General features: G+C 38.1%; 1 protein-coding gene across 1 annotated transcript; it reads right to left on the bottom strand.

Annotated features, from left to right (window-relative positions):
- Positions 1 to 17,431: 17,431 nt before the first annotated feature.
- LOC133753280 (small ribosomal subunit protein uS19-like) lies at positions 17,432 to 17,927 on the bottom strand. Its single transcript, XM_062183789.1, has one exon. It carries the CDS (start codon positions 17,907 to 17,909, stop codon positions 17,472 to 17,474), a length of 438 nt encoding a protein of 145 aa, XP_062039773.1. The 5' UTR covers positions 17,910 to 17,927; the 3' UTR covers positions 17,432 to 17,471.
- Positions 17,928 to 19,907: the final 1,980 nt, after the last annotated feature.

The following is a 19,907-nucleotide window of genomic DNA, read 5'->3' as shown; positions in this document are numbered from 1 at the left end:
AATTCTTTGATACCTTAACATATAAATCATATACATGTTTTATATTTGTATAATTTCATTTCAATGCACATGAAAGTTATCACCATTTGATAGCCTAAGCAATTGTGATTCTCTACTACTGTTGTTCTCTTGCAAGCTTGATGGGTACCTTTCAGGATACACAATGTGAAAAAAGTAGATACTCAATAAATCCATAAATGACCTGCAATGAACAATGTATGCAAATTGGCCTTTTTACTGAAGTACAGTTTATGGGGTGGGCAATTTCTAACTTGCAAAATCTTGAATGTTTATTGATGAAGTATTTGAGATCCCGCTGAATTGGAGCACTTAGTGAGTGGTAGCAGATGGAAACCATACATAACAGGTAAGAATGCAGAGACATGGGAGTGGTGACAAATCGTGCTGGAAAGGTCCACTGCTGGGTTTCATGGCAAATTTACAACATGCAATGCATTTTGGTAGGTTGCAGAGAATCACTACTGCAGCATGGAGATAGGATGCAAAACATCCTGTATTTGGGGAATAAAAAGACAATAAGACTTAGATATAAGGAAGGTAGGTTATAAAATAGGATGAAATTATGTTTCACATGAGCATGGTATATGTTATGATTTTGAATTCTTTTCAATTTTCATATCTTTCTAGTACCAACTTGGGAGACGTATTATCATGACTAAATTAGAGAGTTGACAGCATCCCTGAAAGCATCACTGTACAGTTTGGAAGATGGAAATCATAATACATTTTTTTCCACACAAGCACCACAGAAAATTAACCTCCAAATATAACAGAGGAATAGGCACAGTTATGGCTTTTTTATGGATCAGTAAACTGATGAAATATGGTAAAGCTATGTAAGTAGACCAAAGATGTACAAGAAGACATGCATTGAGCAGAAAATAAATTTGAGCCTCACTCCTCAACTCCTGATTTAACTAGAGACAGTTCTATCTCAAACATGAGGTTCTATATAGAAGTGTGAGGGAATTAGGAAGTAAAATCTAATGAGCATTTTTCCTGAAATATTACAGCTGTCATTCCCAGGGCTCTAGTCCTGAGAGAATGTCAACTTAGGATATTAAATTTATATTTTTCTGGGAACTCTTCATGAACTGTTGCTATATCAATGACAATGTAGACAGAAGCACAGGAGATTTTAGAGAATAGACTGGTTAATGTACCCTGTGTGTTGTACTGCTGTACTCTGGAGTAACTAGTAATATTCATCTGAATTCTTCTTATTTGTCAAAACAATTACTGTTTTCTAACATAATGTTTCTTTTCTCAGAAAAAAAAAATCTGTTGTATATTGTAACTGTGCTTTAGCATCTGAACTTCTGTCTTAGAGATCAAAAGATCAAGATGACCTCAAAAGAAAAAAGTGATGTGGATGAAAGTTAAGTGTTTTAAAATTTAAGAGCCTGATATGCTGTCTCTTTTTCCCTTTTTTGTTGTAATGCATTAAACATCATCTTGTGCGACCATGAATGTAAACCGTGACCAGTTTACCAAATAAGGCTATAATCGAAAGAACACATAATGATATATTTGTCTTTCTTTACTTGTCTTCGCATTTAATTTTCTTATATATCCATGTTTGTGCAATGACTTTGAATTCCTCTTTGGAGGCAGAGGAAGCTCATGCAGGTTTAGCACAGTGAATTCAGTCAAGGGAAATGTTGATGACTAGGACAGGATCCACTAGGCAGTGTGGAGGGAGCCAGAATATATTGAATGATTGGGATTCAGGGTTCTGATATAAAAGGGAACCAAAATATATACTTTTCTTTGGCGAGGAAGCTAACCCATAAATAAGAAACTATCGTTTTGATTGTCTTCTCTCCTCATCTATATCTAAAGGATATGCTTTCAAATGAATTCCTTTAAGGGCTTTTCATCAAAAATTTTAATAATGGCCATGCCAACTTACAACCTTTTTAAAAAAATATTTATTTGAGAGGCATGGATACAAAGATATAGAGAAAGTCAGAGAGAGAGAGAGAGAGAGAGAGAGCTCTTATCATCTGCTTCACACTCTAATTGCTATGGCTTGGGCTGGGCCAGACTAAAGCTGAGAGCCAGGAACTCAATTTGGGTCTCTCACATAGGTGGCAAGCTATTATGTCTTGATTATTAAAAAGGGGACTGATCTGAGAGGCTGCCCATAATGAGCGTCCATGTCACCAAACTATCTCTGCTAAGCTATGGGCTGAGGATCAGGGGATAAATTGCCTGAAGATGATACTGTAGGCAAATGTTTTCCCTGGTACTATTCTGTTCTGTCTGCAAAATGACTACCGGGTCTTTCAGACTATTGAATATACTGTACTGATGTGTACCCCCATGAAATCAGTAACTAGAAAAAAATAGATACCAAAAATAGATGCAATGATTTTTTAAGAGATTTATTTATTTATTTGAAAGTCAGAGTTACACAGAGAGAGAAGGAGAGGCAGAGAGAGAAAGAGAGAGAGAGAGAGAGGTCTTCCATCTGCTGGTTCACTCCCCCAACTGGCCGCAACGGCCAGAGCTGCGCCAATCTGAAGCCAGGAGCCAGGAGCTTCCTCCAGGTCTTTCACATGGGTTCAGGGGCCCAAGGGCTTGGGCCATTTTCTACTGCTTTCCCAGGCCATAGCAGAGAGCTGGATCAGAAGTGGAGCAGCTGGAACTCAAACCGGAGCCCATATAGGATGCTGGCACTGCAGGCTGTGGCTTTACCTGCTATGCCACAATGCCAGCCCCGATGCAATAAATTTTTAAAATTTACTCAGAAATGATAATAACAAAACTACCAACACATATAGCATGCCCTATGTACCAGGCATTCTTAGAAGTACTTTTTTCATTTCGTCTCATAGACCTGAATCCAGTGTGATTGGTACTAATATTATCTTCATTTTAGGAAATGACACAGATTTGAGATTCAATCCCACGCAGTGTGGTTCCAGAGATACTTCCAGAGATACTGCCTCTCATCAAACAGAGCTATGTATTTTTGGAATTGTTTTTATGAGAGAAGCCTAGCTTAGACATATTTGAGTTAGGCAAAATTTATACTTGGATCACCCGAATCTTCTGTTGCTCTACCCTTTGCTACTTTCCTAAATGTGACTCCTGTTCCTCTGTCCTCCAGTGTCCCATGCTTTACCATTGCCCTGCACTTTTGGTTTACTAGAAAAGCACCTGATAAAATATGTTCTCTAAAAACACATATTATGCATCCCTCTCAGAAATATAATCTTTCAGGCATATAAATTATTGACCCTCTCAGAATTTTCATTTTCAAAGAGGATGTGTGGAAAAGATATTGGGAAAATATTATTTAAAAGTTTTGAAGAATTTAATTTTTAAATTTTATATATATGTATGTATATATATACATACATATATATATATATATATATATATATATATAGAGAGAGAGAGAGAGAGAGAGAGAGAGAGAAACAGACAGACAGTTGGAGAAAGAGAGATAGAGAGACAGAGTGCACTCCCCCATCTACTGGTCCACTCCCCAGATGCCTGCGTTGGCTGGGGCTAGACTTTGATGAAGCTGGCAGGGATCCAGTCCTTGAACAGTCACCTGCTGCCTCCCAGGGTCTGCACTGACAAGGAAACTGGAGTCAGGAGCTAGAGGAATATATCAAACCAGGGTTCTGTGATGAAGGACGTAGGTATGTTAAGCTGTGCATTAACTGCCAGGCTAAATGCTCACTCTGGAAAAATATCATTGAGCAGATAAGATTTCTAATAGCTTTTCATAGTGGAAAAAGGTGCATAATTATATATTTCCTTACCTTTATGGATAGCCTAGCTTTATGGAGCTATCAGCACTTTTATCGGATGCAAAGGTCATAAGAAATTGGATAGTTTTCATATCACTTCAGAGACTGCTGCTTCCTTTGCTCACCCTGAATTCATTAATTCTCTCTGAATTTCTATGGAAAGGGTGGATTTTTAACATTTGCCATGTGATAGAGATTAATTCCTGGATCTCTGATTTGCCAGGGTTAGCAAATATAAATACATGACTCCAGAATAAATTTTAATTTCGTATAATGAATAATTTTTGTGTATGTATGTTTTATCTGGGACATACTTACCCAAAATAACTTGTCGTTTATCTGAAATTCAAATTGGACATCTTATACTTTATCAGGTAAACATACTCAGGGTGAATTTTAATTGTTTCTAGACCAGAAGAATTCTAATTACAGGGGTATTATAGTAATTTAACTATGAGGTTGTAAGGACATGATGGAGAGTTGTGGCTCTAGAGAAAGGGAGAAATACAAATAACAAAACAAAAATCAAAATTGCTTACTGGTGAAGGGACTGATGAACAATGCTAGAAATCCCAAGTGGCTTGCATAGAACTTCTATGTAACAAGGCAAAATTTATTATGAAGAGACAGAAAGTTATGGACCTCAGTTCAGACTTTGAGGACAGATTGCATAAATTGATCAGACCAAAGAATAAGTTGATATCTGGAAGTCAAATCTGGCTTCGGGTATCAAGCAAAAACCTAACTATTATTTCAGACCATGAGCTAGAATTCAGAACGTCAGTTAATTTGCTATTAAATATCTAACAACCAGATATACCCTACTAAAGAAAAAGTGCTAATCTTTTGAAATTATATAATCACTCTCCTGTATAAATAAAGACTATTTCTTGCATTTAACAGATTAGTTAAGATGATTGAACAATCAAACACGATACTGTGTAACCAAAACCCAAACTGCAAAATCCTTTGTACATACTCTGTTCTGGAAAAAGGAAAAGTTCTGAACACTTAATTGCTATTTTCTGATGTCACAAAATACTTCAAGCATAAAAGATAATCTAATTTTATTTCCCAGTGGGTTATGAGCTTGGTTCTCCCTCAGGAGATGATTTCTCAAGAATAGATGACAACTAGTGGCTAAGTTAGGAAATACAGGCTAGATTTATAGAATTGGTTGTAGCTTGAATCTTATTTTCTGTTCTAGCCAGAATGCCTATTAGCTATTTTGATTTATTTAATTTTACTTGGATTTCAAAAATTAATAAATCATTGCTCGTATTGTAAGGTGAAAATTTAAACAGCTCTTGCAAGATGCTAATGCCAGAGTTAGAATACAGTGTAAGAAAAACATTCTAAATGTAAGGATGATGTTACTAGGCATACATGGTAGGGAAAGAGCAGGGTTACCGTGGGAACCGTAATCCTGAATTTCATGACTTGTCTTGTGTGATTACAAATTTAATGCTGTAGGAGGATTGTGTGACTTTTTCCTTTATTTTGAGGATGATTTATTTGTGAATAATCAGGAAAGGATCAGGCTTAGATGTGACCTGAATTTGCCCAAACAGTGAGGATCTTGCATCCTTTAAAAAAAGTAGAAGGAATTAAAAAAAAAAAAAAACTATATGGGAAGTACATGAATTTAGCACTGCAAGTTTTTACTGTAGAAAAAGAAAACAATTTTGCACTTTGACTTCATTTACAGCTGAGGAATTTTGAAATGCTTTGAAACAGGCAAGCTTTGCTGTGTTTCTTGAAACTCCACAGGGGTATTCGTGACAATGAATGAATTTTAGGGGATACCAAGAGAAAGCAAGAGAAGCTAGAGGAACATACTTTTACACGTATCTATTGAAGTATGAGTACAATTGTCTGTACAATACATGCGTTGTCTGTTTCAGGAAAGATCTGGAGTCAAATATGAGTGTAAGACTGCAAGCACAAAGGTGTATCACGCTGACTATGCATAAGTTTGCAGCCAGTGTATCACACTGACCATGCATTAGTCTGCAATGTACGTCTCCACATCATGCATTGTGATGGAAAGGGAGTTGTACAGTCAATTAACAGGGTGTTTTTGTATTACAGTTCTGAACATATGGCTGTCTCTAAAGAATTGGGTATTTGACACATTTTTAGACTGATTAGCTTATTTTTCTTTAGATATTGCCAGAAGCAATAAATTCTGAAGCTATGCCAATTTTAGCAATAGATATTCCAAATAATAATCTTTTCTATGTTCAGTGTATATTAAACAATTGCTAAGACACAGAAGGCCTATGCATGTACTTACAAGAAAATGGAGCTCACGTAATGGTCAGGGTCCTTTTGGGTCCTTTTAGAGAACGATTTACTATAGGTGTTGCCGCCTATAAAACTTTAGCTGAAGTTAATATGCTGATTATTAGTATTCATGTTAATACTAATATTAATAGCCTCCAATTTAACTCTATTTTCAGCTTAAAATGTGGCATTACTTAAGTTAATCAACATAAACACCAGAAGATTGGAAATGTAGTACATGCTCAACAAAAAAACATTTTTTAAAGAATTGCTATAGAAGGTAAATATGACAGAAAATGGGGATTGGAATATAGTTTTAGAAGTGTAACAAGGCTGGCGCCTTGGCTCACTAGGCTAATCCTCCGCCTGTGGCGCTGGCACCCCAGGTTCTAGTCCCGGTCGGGGCGCCGGATTCTGTCCTGGTTGCTCCTCTTCCAGTCCAGCTCTCTGCTGTGGCCTGAGAAGGCAGTGGAGGATGGCCCAAGTCCTTGAGCCCTGCACCTGCATGGGAGACCAGGAGAAGCACCTGGCTCCTGGCTTCAGATCAGCGCAGCAAGCCGGCCGCAGCGGCCATTGAGGGGTGAACCAACGGAAAAGGAAGACCTTTTTCTCTGTCTCTCTCTCTCACTGTCCACTCTGCCTGTCAAAAAAAAAAAAAAAAAAAAAAAGAGGTGTAACAAAGATATCAATGAGTGAATGAATGAGTGAATAAAATTTGTACTTCAACTCATGAAGTACGAAGTATGCCAGTAGAAAAAGAATTTTACCAGAGGGGAAATTATTAAAAGTTTCAAACTGTGTTTAGCATCATTAGACAGAAACAAACAATGATGAATGAATTAAAATGTAGACTATCACTCAGAAACAATCACTAGTCTTTTATAAAGAATTAGGAAGAAAAGTAACCGCCCTGATTTTGATCAACATATAATAAAACAAGTTATTGAAGAGTGGAGAGACAACCAAAATGGAGCCAAGTCTTAAATTGTCATTGAATACATACAGATTAAACTGAATAAGAAATAAAGGAAACAAAGAAATGTAAGGCTTAGCCACACCAAACTCAGAAACTTGTTAAGTATAAAATTTTTGCACAAACAACTGTATTTTCAATTAAATGCTACAAGCATTTGCATACAAAACAATTGAATGTTAGGGCTTCAGAATTTGATAAATATTTGGCACAATGCACTAGTAACTTTTCCAGAGCTCTTGTTGCTTTTTATAACCATTTTCTCATGAGTTGTCTTACCTTGTAATAGAAAACCAGTGTTTTAATAAGATAGATGGGAGTACTTTTATAATTGAAACAAGAAAGATTGAGCTCAATGTCATCAGTTTAGTTTACACCAGAAGCTCTATAAAATGAAAAGGAAAGGGAAAGTGATTTCTTGGAATAAGAATGATTTAGAAATAAATGCAGTATCAAAATTGATCAAAGAAAAATAATTATTTAAATGTAACTTTGGATGAAAGGATACAAACAAAGGGAAAATGAAAAGCACAATGTAACTGAATCATCCACAGATGAAACAATTGTTAAGTAATTTTTATTAACAAGATGTGTTGATATCTAGACAACTGCATGTCATAATTTGCAGTGGGCTTTAGAATTTATCATTCAAGTTCTAAATGCATGAAATAAACTTATACAAAGAGGATTTTTATAACTTAAATATTAAAAAAATCAATTTGAATTCTTTGGTTCCTCAAACTAAGTTTCTGTAGAAACTCTAGTGGATTTTAAACATAGCTCTTAACATTTGTAAATAATAACAATGAAAAAAACTCTTCCAGATCACATGTAAATAGCTCTTAAGTTTTTGAGTCTACATTAAAAATTATGGAATATATTCCTTAGCTAAAAAGTCCTTTTGTCTTATTGGTAAAACCAGATTGCAAGAAATATGAATGTCAGAATAACCTATACTTATTTAAAAAATGAAAACTGAGTTTTTATAAATAATTTTAATGGTCATAAAATAAGCCCTATAAATAAATTCAACAAAGATCATTTTTAATTTTTTTAAAGATTTATTTATTTATTTGAAAGTCGGAGTCACACAGAGAGAAGGAGGGGCAGAGAGAGAGAGATAGAGGTCTTCCATCTACTGGTTCACTCCGCAATTGGCCACAGTGGCTGGAGCTGCACTGATCTGAAGTCAGGAGCCAGGAGTTTCTTCCAGGTCTCCCATGTGGGTGCAGGGGCCCAAGGACTTGGGCCATCTTTTACTGCTTTCCCAGGCCATAGCAGAGAGCTGGATCAGAAGTGGAGCATCTGGGACTCAAACTGGAGCCCATATGGGATGCCGGCACTGAAGGAGGTAGCTTTACCTACTATGCCACCGCACCAGCCTGGGGTCGTTTTTACTTTTTTCACCATTAAGAAATATTTATTTATCTGTTTATTTCAAAGGCCTAACAACAGAGAAAGGGAGAAACAGGGACACACACACACACACAGATCTTCCATCCCTGGTTCACATCCTCAAATGTTCACAATAGCCTCTTCTGGGCCAGGCTAAAGCCTAGAGCCAGGAACTCCATCCTAGTTTCCTACATGGGTTGCAGGAGCTCACGTGTGTGGGGCGTATAACGGTGCCTTCACAGGCACATTAGCAGAGTTGGATCGGAAGTGGAGAAGCTGAGATTCCAACCGGCTTTCAGATATGGTATACTACATTGCATATGGTGGCTGAACCTACTGAGACACAATGCTGGCTCCTACTATTCTCCCACTTTGCTCCCTATTGTTTTATGATTCTTCATAGATGTTGCACAGACACAAGATTAGAAAACTAGACTTTGAAGCCAGCGCTGTGGAGCAGCAGGTTAAAGTCCCAGCCTGTAGCAACAGCATCCCCTACGGGTGCCTGTTCGAATCCTGACTGCTCCACTTCCAATCCTGCTCCCCACTAATGCACCTGGTAAAGCAGTAGAAGATGGTTCAAGTGCTTGGGCTCATGCATCCATGTGGGAGACCCGGAAGAAGCTCCTGGCTCCTAGCTTTGCATAGGCTCAGCTCCAGCCGTTGTGGCCATGTGGGGAGTGAACCAGCAGATGGAAGACCTCTCTATCTCTACCTCTCTCTGTAATTTTCTCAAATAAATAAATTTTTAAAAGAAAACAGACCTTTTCATAATAAAGTATACTTGAAAGATTATTTTCAAAGATATTCTGTTTTGGAAGTATATATATATATATATATATATGTATATATATATATATATATTTGAAAGGCAGAGTTCCATATGGAGAGGGATATATATATATATATATATATATAGAGAGAGAGAGAGAGAGAGAGAGAGAGAGGGAATCTTCCATCCACTGGTTCACTCCCCAGATGACTGCACGGCCACTGTTGGGTCAGGTTGAAGCCAGGAGCCAGGAACCAGGAATTTCATCTGAGTCTCCCACATGGGTACAGGGGCACAAGCACTTGGGCCATCTTCTGCTGCTTTCCCAGGGGCAGTATCAGGGAGCTGTATCAGAAGTGGAGCAGCTGGGACAGAAACTGGCTCCCGTATGTGATGCCAGCAACACAGGTGGTCGCTTTACCCACTACATTACAACGCCAGCCTCTCAAAGAAATTCTTTGATTCAATTTTAAATAAACAACTGGAGCAATGAGGTCAGATTTGCTAACTAAAAATCAGTCTGGCTTTCTAGATTTTCCATTTTTAGGGATTAGTAAGGTAAACACACCATACACACATACAAAGGGTAATTAAAAGTTCATGAAATGTGCATTTCTTTTTTTTAAAAAAAAAAGCTTTATTTGTTTATTTGAAAGTCAGAGTTACATGGAGAGAAGAGAGACAGAGAGAGGTCTTCCATCTGACGGTTCACTCTCCAATTGGCCACAACAGCCGGAGCTACGCTGATCCGAAGCCAGGAGCCAGGAGCCAGGAGCCAGGAGCTTCTTCCAGGTCTCCCATGTGGGTGCAGGGGCCCAAGGACTTGGGCCATCTTCTATTGCTTTCTCAGGCCATAGCAGAGAGCTGGATCAGAAGTGGAGCAGCCCGGACTTGAGCCAGTGCCCATATAGGATGCCGGCACTGAGGTGACGGCTTTACTGGCTACACCACAGCACCGGCCCCTGTGCATTATCTTTTAATTACATTTTCCACAAACATTTTGAAGTACCATGTGTATATATAGCATTTTCTCAGAGCTGGCATTGTGGGATAACAGGTTAAGCTGCCACCTGTGACACTGGCATCCCGTATGGGTACCGGTTTGTGTCCTGGCTGCTCCACTTCCAGTCCATCTCCCCACTAATGTGCTTGGGAAAGCAGCGGAAGATGGCCCATGTCCTTGGGCCTCTGAACCTATGTGGGAGACCCGGGTGAAGCTCCGGACTCCTGACTTGGGCCTGGTCTAGCCCTGGCCATTGTGGCCATCTGGGAAATGAACCAGTAGATGGATGATTCTCTCTCTCTCTCTCCTTCTCTGTCTATAACTCTGCCTTTCAAATAAATAAATAAATAAATATTTTTTAAAAAGGAAGAAATCATCACAATATCGTGTCAAGAAGTTTTTTTTTCCCTATGTTTACTTTGAGAAATTTTGTGGATTTAGGTCTTATATTTAAGTCTTTAATACATTTTGAGTTTAATTTTGTGTGTGGTTTAAAGTAAAAGTCCAATTTTATTCTTTTTCTGTGGATAAACAAAAGCAAATGGTTCAAAGAACCTTTTATTGAAGACAATATCCTTCAACCATTGTGCACTGCTGGTACTCTTGTCAAATATTAAATGATAGTATTTGTATTTATTTCTGGGCCTTCTGTTTCATTGCTGTTTTTATGGCAACACTATACTGTTTTGAATATAGCTATAGCTTTGAATATAATTTGAATCAGGAAATTTCATGTCTTCAGCTATGTACTTTCTCAAGATATTTTGGGTATTTTTGTAGTTCCATGTGAATTTTAATATTTTTTTTATTTCTGTGAAAACTGCCATTGAAATTTTGATAAAAATTGCATTGAATCTGTGTATCACTTTGGATAATATGGAATTTTAAAATTTGCATTTTTTTCTTTTTGGAAATAAATTGTTAACAGTAGATTCCGCTAGGATAAGATGCTGATAGCAGGGTGGGGATATAATTTTTACTTGTACCATTCTTTAAGATGACACTTTCCAACAATGGATATAGGTTATGTTTTTCTGATTTTTTTATGTGAAAAGCAGAGTGACAGGGAGGAAGGAGAAAGAGAGAAAGAGACAGATCTTCCATCCACTGCTTCAGTCCCCAAATGATCACAACAACTGGGACTGAGCCAGGCCAAAGCCAGGAGTCAGGAACTCCATCAGGGTCTTCCACACGGGTACTTGGGCCATCTTCTGACTTCCCAGGTGCATAAGCAGGAAGTTGGATTGAAAGTGGAACAGCTGGTACTCAAACCATACGGGCATTGCAAGCATTGCTTAACTCACTGTGCCACAATGCCTGCCCCAATCACTTATGATTTCTTAACAACACAATTGAGACTTTTATCCAAAGAATTTTAGTTTTTTAAAAACAAAACTCTTATTTAAAATAGGTTGTCTCAGTCAGGCCCTTAGGCACATAGGCCTCTAGCAGCAGCAGCAGACCCAAGTGGTCAGCAACAAAAAGCAAGATCATCACAGTGTGTGCCCTGCTGGAGATTATGCCATCTTCCTCAAGCGGTGCAGTGCTGCTATGGACGCAGGACCTCAGTATGGACATTTTGGGATTAATCATTCAATCCGTGATAATATTTCCAACTATTAGTGTCTTCAGCATCATTCATGTTTCATAGTTTTAGTGTACAGTTTTTTTACCTCCTTGGTTAAATTCATTCCTAAACAGCTTACTGTTTTGATTTATGCTAGTAATAAAGGGATTGATTTCTTAATTTCTTTTTTGAATAGAAATGCACTGGGTTTTATATGTTGCTTTCATACCCTGAATCTTTACTGAATTAGTTTATTGTTTTTAACAATATTTTAGTGGTCTTTTGGTGTTTCTTGATAATATCATGTCATTTGCAAATACATACAGTTTGATTCTTCTTTTCTAAATTTCGTTTTCTTGCTTAATTGCTCTGGTTAGGACTTCCAGCAGCATGTGGAATACAAGTGAGCATCCTTGTCTTGCTTATGATCCTAGAGCAAAAGCTTTGAGTTTTTCACCAATGAGCATAGTATTTGTTGTGTTGAGGTATATTCTTTTTGATACCTAAATTGTTTAGGTTTTTCTAATCACTAAAGGATATTAAATTTTGCATCTATTGACATGATCATATAATTTTTATCCTTCAGCCTATTTTTTTAGATTTACTTTTATTTATTTGAAAGGCATGATTACAGAGAGAGAGGGAGAGAAACAGAGAGGGAGATCTTCCAACTGCTCGTTCACTCCAGATGGCCACAATGGCTGGGGCTGGGCCAGACTGAAGCCAGGAGCCAGGAGCTTCTTCTGGGTCTCCCACATGGGTGCAGGGGCCCAAGAACTTGGTCCATCTTCCACAACTTTCACAGGCACATTAGCAGGGAGGTGGATCGGAAGTGGAGCAGCCAGGACTTGAAACCAATACCCTTATGGGATCTTGGCATCACAGGAGGCAGCTTTACTTGATCTGCCATGACGCCAGCACCATCCTTCAGCCTATTAATGTGATATATCACATTTATTGATTTCTGCATGCTGAATCATTCTTGCATTATTCATCTTTTTGTTGTTACAATGAATTAACCTATGGTAAGAAACTTAGGAAGGACAGAGGTTTGCTTTGGTTTATAGTTTTGAAGGTTCACAATCCAAGATTGGGCAAGCCCAATAGTTGGGCAGTCTGATGAGGCTTAAAGATGGCAATGGTAGAGTGTGTGTAGAGGAAACATCATCTGATGAGCCAGGAAGCAAAGCTAGAACAAGTGGGATTGACTCAAACTTTTATAACCAACCCTCTCACAAGAAAACTTTCTAAGGGCATCTCGCCAATGATCTAAGAATGTCTCCATACCCCCACTTCCCAGACATAATAACTGGATCAAGCCTCTACCCCATCGGTATCATCAATCCCTGACTTTGCTACTTAACCATCTGCTTGAGTTGAAGAGCCATATCTTTTTCAAACTATAATACAGAGATAAATTTCACTTTATCTAAAGGGGTGATCTATTTAATGTGTTGTTGAATTTGGTTTGCTGGTATTTGGTTTAGGAGGTTTGCACTTATTGTCTTGTATTTTTCTCTTCCTATAGTATCTTTGTCTGGCTTTGGTATCAGCATGATTCTGGCCTTGTAAAGTGACGTTGGAAGTGTTTCTCAGTGTTTTGTAAGAGTTTGAGAAAGATCAATACTGACTAATTAAGCATTCGGTTGAATTCATCAGTGCAGTCATCTTATTCTGGGACTTTCTTTGTCAGGAGTCTTTTTTTAAGATTTATTTTATGTATTTGAAAGAGTAACAGAGAGAGAGAGGGAGGGAGAGGTCTTCCATCTGTTGGTTCACTCCCCAGATGGCTGCAATGGCCAGAGCTGAGCCGATGGGAAGTCAGGAGCCAGGAGCTTCTTCTGGGTCTCCCATGTGGGTGCAGGGGCCCAAGGGTTTGGGCCATCCTCAGATGCTTTCCCTGGAGCATTAGCAGGTAGCTAAATCAGAAGTGAAACAACCAGGATTTGATCCAGCACCCATACAGGATGCTGACACTGCAGGATGGGGCTTTAACCCACTGCACCACAGTGCCAGCCCCTGTCAGGAGTCTTTGATTACTGATTCTATCTACTAAGTTGTCATTGGTCTGTTAAGATTTTTTTATTCTTAATTATTCGATTTTAATAAATTTCTTGGAGTTTATTAATTTCTTCAACATGATCTAATTTGTTGGCATATAACTATTTATACAGCATTTTGTAATCCTTTGTATTTCTGTAGTTTTAGTTGTAATATCTTCTCTTTCATTTATAATTTTTATTTGAATTTTTTCCTTACTGAAGCTAAAAGTTTGCCTTTTTTATCTTTTCAAAAACCAAATTAGTTTCACTGATATTTTTAATTGTTTTTCTAGTCTCCATTTAATTTTTTCTTACCTATTATTTAGTATTTCCTTCATTTTTCTGACTTTGGATTTTGTTTCTTTTTCTAGTTCCTAGTGTATAAAGTTAGGTTATTCATTTGCAGTCTTTTGCTCTTCTTGTCTTTTTAAAAAATTTTATTTTCATTTTATTTGAAAGGCAAAGAGATAGAGACAGATACACAGAGACATAAACAGAGAGAGATCTTCCATCTGCTGATTCATTCCTCAAATGATGATAAGAGCCAAGGCTGCACTAGGCCAAAACCAGGAGCTAGGAACTGAATCTAAAGCTCCCATGTGCATGGCAGGGACTCCAGTACTTGGCTATCACCATTGATTCTGCATTAGCAGGAAACTGGAATCAGAAGTGGATCTGGTACTCAAATCCAGGCACTCCAGTATGGGATATGGATATTCCAAGCAGTGTCTTAACCACTGCATCAGATGCCTGCTCCTCATTTTCTTTATTTCTATAAAATTCCTTCTTGGAACTGCTTTTGCTGATTTCCATGTTTATTATTTTGTGTTGTCATTTTTCTTTTTCTGAAGATATCTTTTGGTTTCTTCTTTGACCCATGTATTGTTCAGAAGTATGTTTGATTTTTGGATATTTGTGAATTTTCCAATTTTCATTTTCTATTATTTTATATATATGTATGCATTTTTTCTTTTGTATTCCTTCTGAAATCTCCATAATGTATATGTTGCTTGCTTAATGATGTCTCATAAATCCTAAAGGCTTTCTTCACTCGTTTGTATTCTTTTCTTTTGGTTTATCTGGCTGTATAATTTCAAATGATGTTTTTGAGTCCACTGATCCTTTTTTCTGCTTGATAGAGTTTGTTATTGAAGTTCTCTACTGAATTTTTCACTTTTATCACTATATTCTTCAGATCCAGAGATTTTCTTTTGTTCTTTTTATATACTTTCTATCGTTTTGTTAAACCTCAAATTTTGTTCATATATTTCATATATAATCAGTTTTCCTGACTTTTTTTAGTTGTCTGTATTTTTCTTTGAGGTTTTTTTTAAGATTTATTTATTTACTTGAAAGTCAGAGTTACCTATAGATAGAAGGAGAGGCAGAGAGAGAGCGAGAGAGAGAGGTCTTCCATTTGCTGGTTCACTCTCCAGTTGGCCACAAGGGTCGAAGCTGCACCTATCCGAAGCCAGGAGCCAGGAGCTTCTTCCAGGTCTCCCACGCAAGTGCAGGGGCCCAAGGACTTGAGCCATCTTCTACTGCTTTCCCAGGCCAAGGCAGAGAGCTGGATGAGAAGTGGAGCAGCCAGGACTCGAACCAGCACCTATATGGGATGCTGGCGCTGCAGACTGGGGCTTTAACTCTCTGCACCACAGCACCAGCCCCTGTTTCTTTAAGATGGTTATTTTGAATTCTCTTTCAGGCATTTTATTGATCTCCATTTGGGGCAGATTTATTTTGTTCCTTACAAGGTGTCAGATTCCCTTGTTCTTCATGCACCTTTAAGCCTTGAGTTGCTATCTTTGCATTTTAGAAAGTAGTCACATCTTCTAGACTTTACTAAATGACACTCTGAGGGAAAGACCTTCAGTCCTCTATGACCAAGCCACCCTGAATGTTCCTTATCACAGCTGGTCATGGTAGCTAAGCAGGGTCAAGCCTGTTTGGTACTTGGATTAGAGAGAGACCTTCACTAGTCATGCTTGCTAGATATTCTGCAAATTCTCGAGATCTTTTCTGTGAATGTCCCTACTCCACTCCTCTTCTTCCTTCTTGAGAGAGATGTCTTAGGCTTGTATACTTTACTTTGATCCTAACAAAGCCAGTATGGGTTCTGAGAACCTTTATTTATTTTCTCTAGGACAGTGTTCTGAAATATTCAAGATTGTATTCTTCTCTTAATCCAACAGAGTTGGGCCTGCTACTGATATCAATGTGCTGGCACTCGTACATACTGTCTGTGGAGGCTGATGGACAACATATTCTGTGGAGTGCAAAGCATTGACTGTGTGTAGTGGAGCATGCAGAGGGCTGAGTGTGTGTGTGTTGACCCCTTGTGAAAAGGGATCAACAGGTGAGACATCCTAAGGAATTCATGGACATGAACTTTGGGTAATAGGATCTATGGCCAATTGTTAAAATATGCTTATATGTTGCTATGAGCTCCTGCCTGCTTTCCCTGCTCTTAGATTTGTATAGATTTTTCAACTATGCATACCCCATTGGTATTCTGAGTAGGGTGATACAGAAGCATGCTTCTTGGATAGCACCCCACAAATCTGATAAAGTCAGGAGCTCAGGAGAAATCGTGGTTCCTGATTAAGAACAAACATTAGAGGTACTAGAAAAACACTGTAAGGCAGCTGTCATAAGCATGCTCAAAGAACTAACAAAAACCAGGAGAATGATGTGTGAACAAAAGGAGAATATCAATTAAGAAAAATTATAAACGGAACCAAACAAATTTTGTCACTTAAAATATATAAACTGAAATGGTACCTAACTAGAAGGTTTTAATAACAAATTTGATCAATCAGAACAAAGAATCAGTAGGTTAAAAAAATTTTCATTGAAATTATCCTGTCTGAGAAGCTGAAACAAAAAAGAATGAAGAAAAATGATCAGAACATAAGAGACTTGTGAGACACCATAAAATGTACCAACATATGAATAATGGGAATTCTGGAAGGAAAAGAGAAATAGAGGGGAAGAGAGAATATTTGAATAAATAAATAAATAATGGCTCCAAATTTTATTAATTTGATAAGAGATGTAAATCTATATAGTGAAAAAGTTCACTGAACTCTAAGGGTAAACGTGGAGATACATATTGAGACATATTATAACCAAATTGTTGAAAGTTAAAGAAAGAATCTTAAAGTAGCAATCATAAACATGGGATAACAGTGGGAAGACTGACATTTGGCCTAGTGGTTAAGATGCCAATTAAGATGCCCATTTCCCCATCAGAGTGCCTGGATCTGAGTCCAGGCTTTGCTTCTGATTCAAGCTTCCTGTTGATGCACACTCTGGAATGAAAAGAATAATTATCAGCCAAGAATTCTATATGTGAAAAAGCTGCCTTTCAAAAATGAGAGTCCTTCAGTCTGAAATGAAAGGACAGTAGACAGTAAGTCAAAGCCACATGAGGAACTGAAGAATTTCCGTAGAAGTAACTACATAGGTAAATGTAAAAACTATCTTTGTTGTATTTTTGGTTTGTAACTCCCACTTTTCATTTTCTATATGATATAAAAGATAAGTTGATAGAATAGTAATTATAAATATGTTAACTGGCACATATAATAATGAAATTAAAACAATTTTTTTTTTTTTGCCACGCGGGAGCGCGCTTTATTGGGGCTACTTGAGCGGGATGAAGCGGGAGGAGTGCGTGGCGCCGATGCCAGGCCGGCCGTGCTTCACGGGCTTGTAGGTGATGGAGAACTTGCCCAGGTAGTGGCCGATCATCTTGGGCTTGATCTCCACCTGGTTGAACGTCTTGCCGTTGTACACGCCCACCATGCTGCCCACCATCTCGGGCAGGATGATCATGTCACACAGGTGCGTCTTCACCACCTCCGGCTTCTCCATTGGCGGCACCTCCTTCTTGGCCTTGTGCAGCCGCTTGAGGAGCGAGTGCTGCTTCCGCTGCAGGCCCCGGCTCAGCCGCCGCCGCTGCTGCGCGCTGTACAGCTGCATGAGCTGCTCGTAGGACATGTCCAGCAGCTGGTCCAGGTCCACGCCGCAGTAGGTGAACTTGCGGAACGTCCGCTTCTTCTTCTGCTCCACTTCCGCCATCTCGTCGGCTTCCCGGAAGAGGACCAAACAATTTTTTAAATGTATTTATTTTATATCAGAGATACAGACAGACAGAAAGTGAGGGAGACAGACAGGCAGACACAGACAAAAAGAGGGCTCCCATCTACTGGTTCACCCCTAAGTGCCTACAAGAGGTGGACAAGGTCCAGGCAGAATCCAATACCTGGGAATACAATCCTAATCTCCCAAGTGGATGGCAGGAACTCAATTACTTGAGCTATGTTTGTTGGAGCCAGAGTTAGGAATTGAACCCAGGTCCTCTGATGTGTGCTTCTTAATCACCAGGCAACACCTACTCCTAACAATGAAATTGTTGACAGTGGTACCACAAATTGTGTGACAGAGCTGTGTGGAGCAGTTTTTGTATACCATTGAAGCTAAGTTGGTATCAATTTAAAAAAGAATATACAAATAGCTAAAATAATTAGAACTAGATATATATAAATTTGGGATGTTACTTGTTTTCCCCATGGTAATGACAGAAAATATAAAAAAAAAAAAACACAAAAGTGAATAAGAAAGTATTCAAAACTGTATACTACAAAAATCAGACACAAAAGAAGACAATTATGGAGGATGAGGAACCAAAAAAGTTTGACAAATAACCCCGTCTTCCTTTAATATTATTTCAAATGGTTTAAATTCTCTAGTCAAAAGGTAGAGATTAACAAATTGAATAAAAAGAGCTTGATCCAATTAGATGCTATCTGTATGAGACTTGGTTTAGCTCTAAAGAAATATGTAGATTCAAAGTAAATGGATGAAAAATGATATTTTATATAACAATAACCAAAAGACAACAGAGGTAGCAATACTAATAAGACAGAAAATAGAGTTTAAGTCAGTGTTATGAGTGATAATGAAATACATTATGTATATTTATTTTATGTTGATGAAATCACCATTAATCAAGAAGAAATAACAAGTATAAGCATATACAAACAAAACAACAGAGTCTCTAAATATATGCAGCAAGCATTGATATGGTTGAAAGGAAATAGACATTTTCACAATAATGATTGAAGACTTCAATACTGGATAAAACATCTAGGCAAAAGATAAATAAGGAAGTTTTAGGATTGAACAATACCATATGAGCCAACTAGATCTAAGAGTCATGTGTGGAACACAATTCAACAACAAAAGATACACAATATTTTTTCAAGGATACTCAGATCATTCTCCAGAATTAATCATATATTAAGTCACTAAACAACTCTCACTCTCAGTAAATTAAAATAATACAAAATATCTTAATGACCACATCAAATGAGGCCAAAAATCAGTATTAGAAGAAAAAGAATATCACAAGAATGTGGAAAATCAACAATGCTCTTAAATAAGTAGTGGGTCCAAAAATATATCACAAGGAAATTAGAAAATACTTAGAGATGAATGACAACAAAATCAAAATCTGCCAAAACTCAAGGAATTCAGTGTAACCAATGGTGAGAGTGAAATATATAGCTGTAAATGTCTACATTAAAAAAGTCAAAAATATCTAAAATGAATAACTTCACACCTTAATGAGCTATATAAAGAAGAGTAAAGTAAACATAAATCTAGATGTATGAAGAAAATAATAATAATAAAAAAGAGCCAGGATGAGAAATGCAGAGAATAGAAAAACAATAAGACTCAATGAAACCAAAAGTTGGTTCTTTGTTTTGTTTTGTTTTTTTTCTTAAGATTTATTTATTTGGCCGGCGCCGCGGCTCACTAGGCTAATCCTCCGCCTTGCGGCGCCGGCACACCAGGTTCTAGTCCCGGTCGGGGCACCGATCCTGTCCCGGTTGCCCCTCTTCCAGGCCAGCTCTCTGCTGTGGCCAGGGAGTGCAGTGGAGGATGGCCCAAGTGCTTGGGCCCTGCACCCCATGGGAGACTAGGAGAAGCACCTGGCTCCTGCCATCGGATCAGCGAGATGCGCCGGCCGCAGCGGCCATTGGAGGGTGAACCAACGGCAAAAGGAAGACCTTT

Source organism: Lepus europaeus, chromosome X (genome assembly GCF_033115175.1).
Source record: "Lepus europaeus isolate LE1 chromosome X, mLepTim1.pri, whole genome shotgun sequence".
Lineage (NCBI taxonomy): Eukaryota > Metazoa > Chordata > Mammalia > Lagomorpha > Leporidae > Lepus > Lepus europaeus.
This window is presented reverse-complemented; position numbering and strand designations above follow the sequence as displayed.

Coding starts and splice junctions, on each gene's coding strand:
- LOC133753280 (XM_062183789.1), bottom strand. CDS start 17,909: ATGGCGGAAGTGGAGCAGAAGAAGAAGCGGACGTTCCGCAAGTTCACC.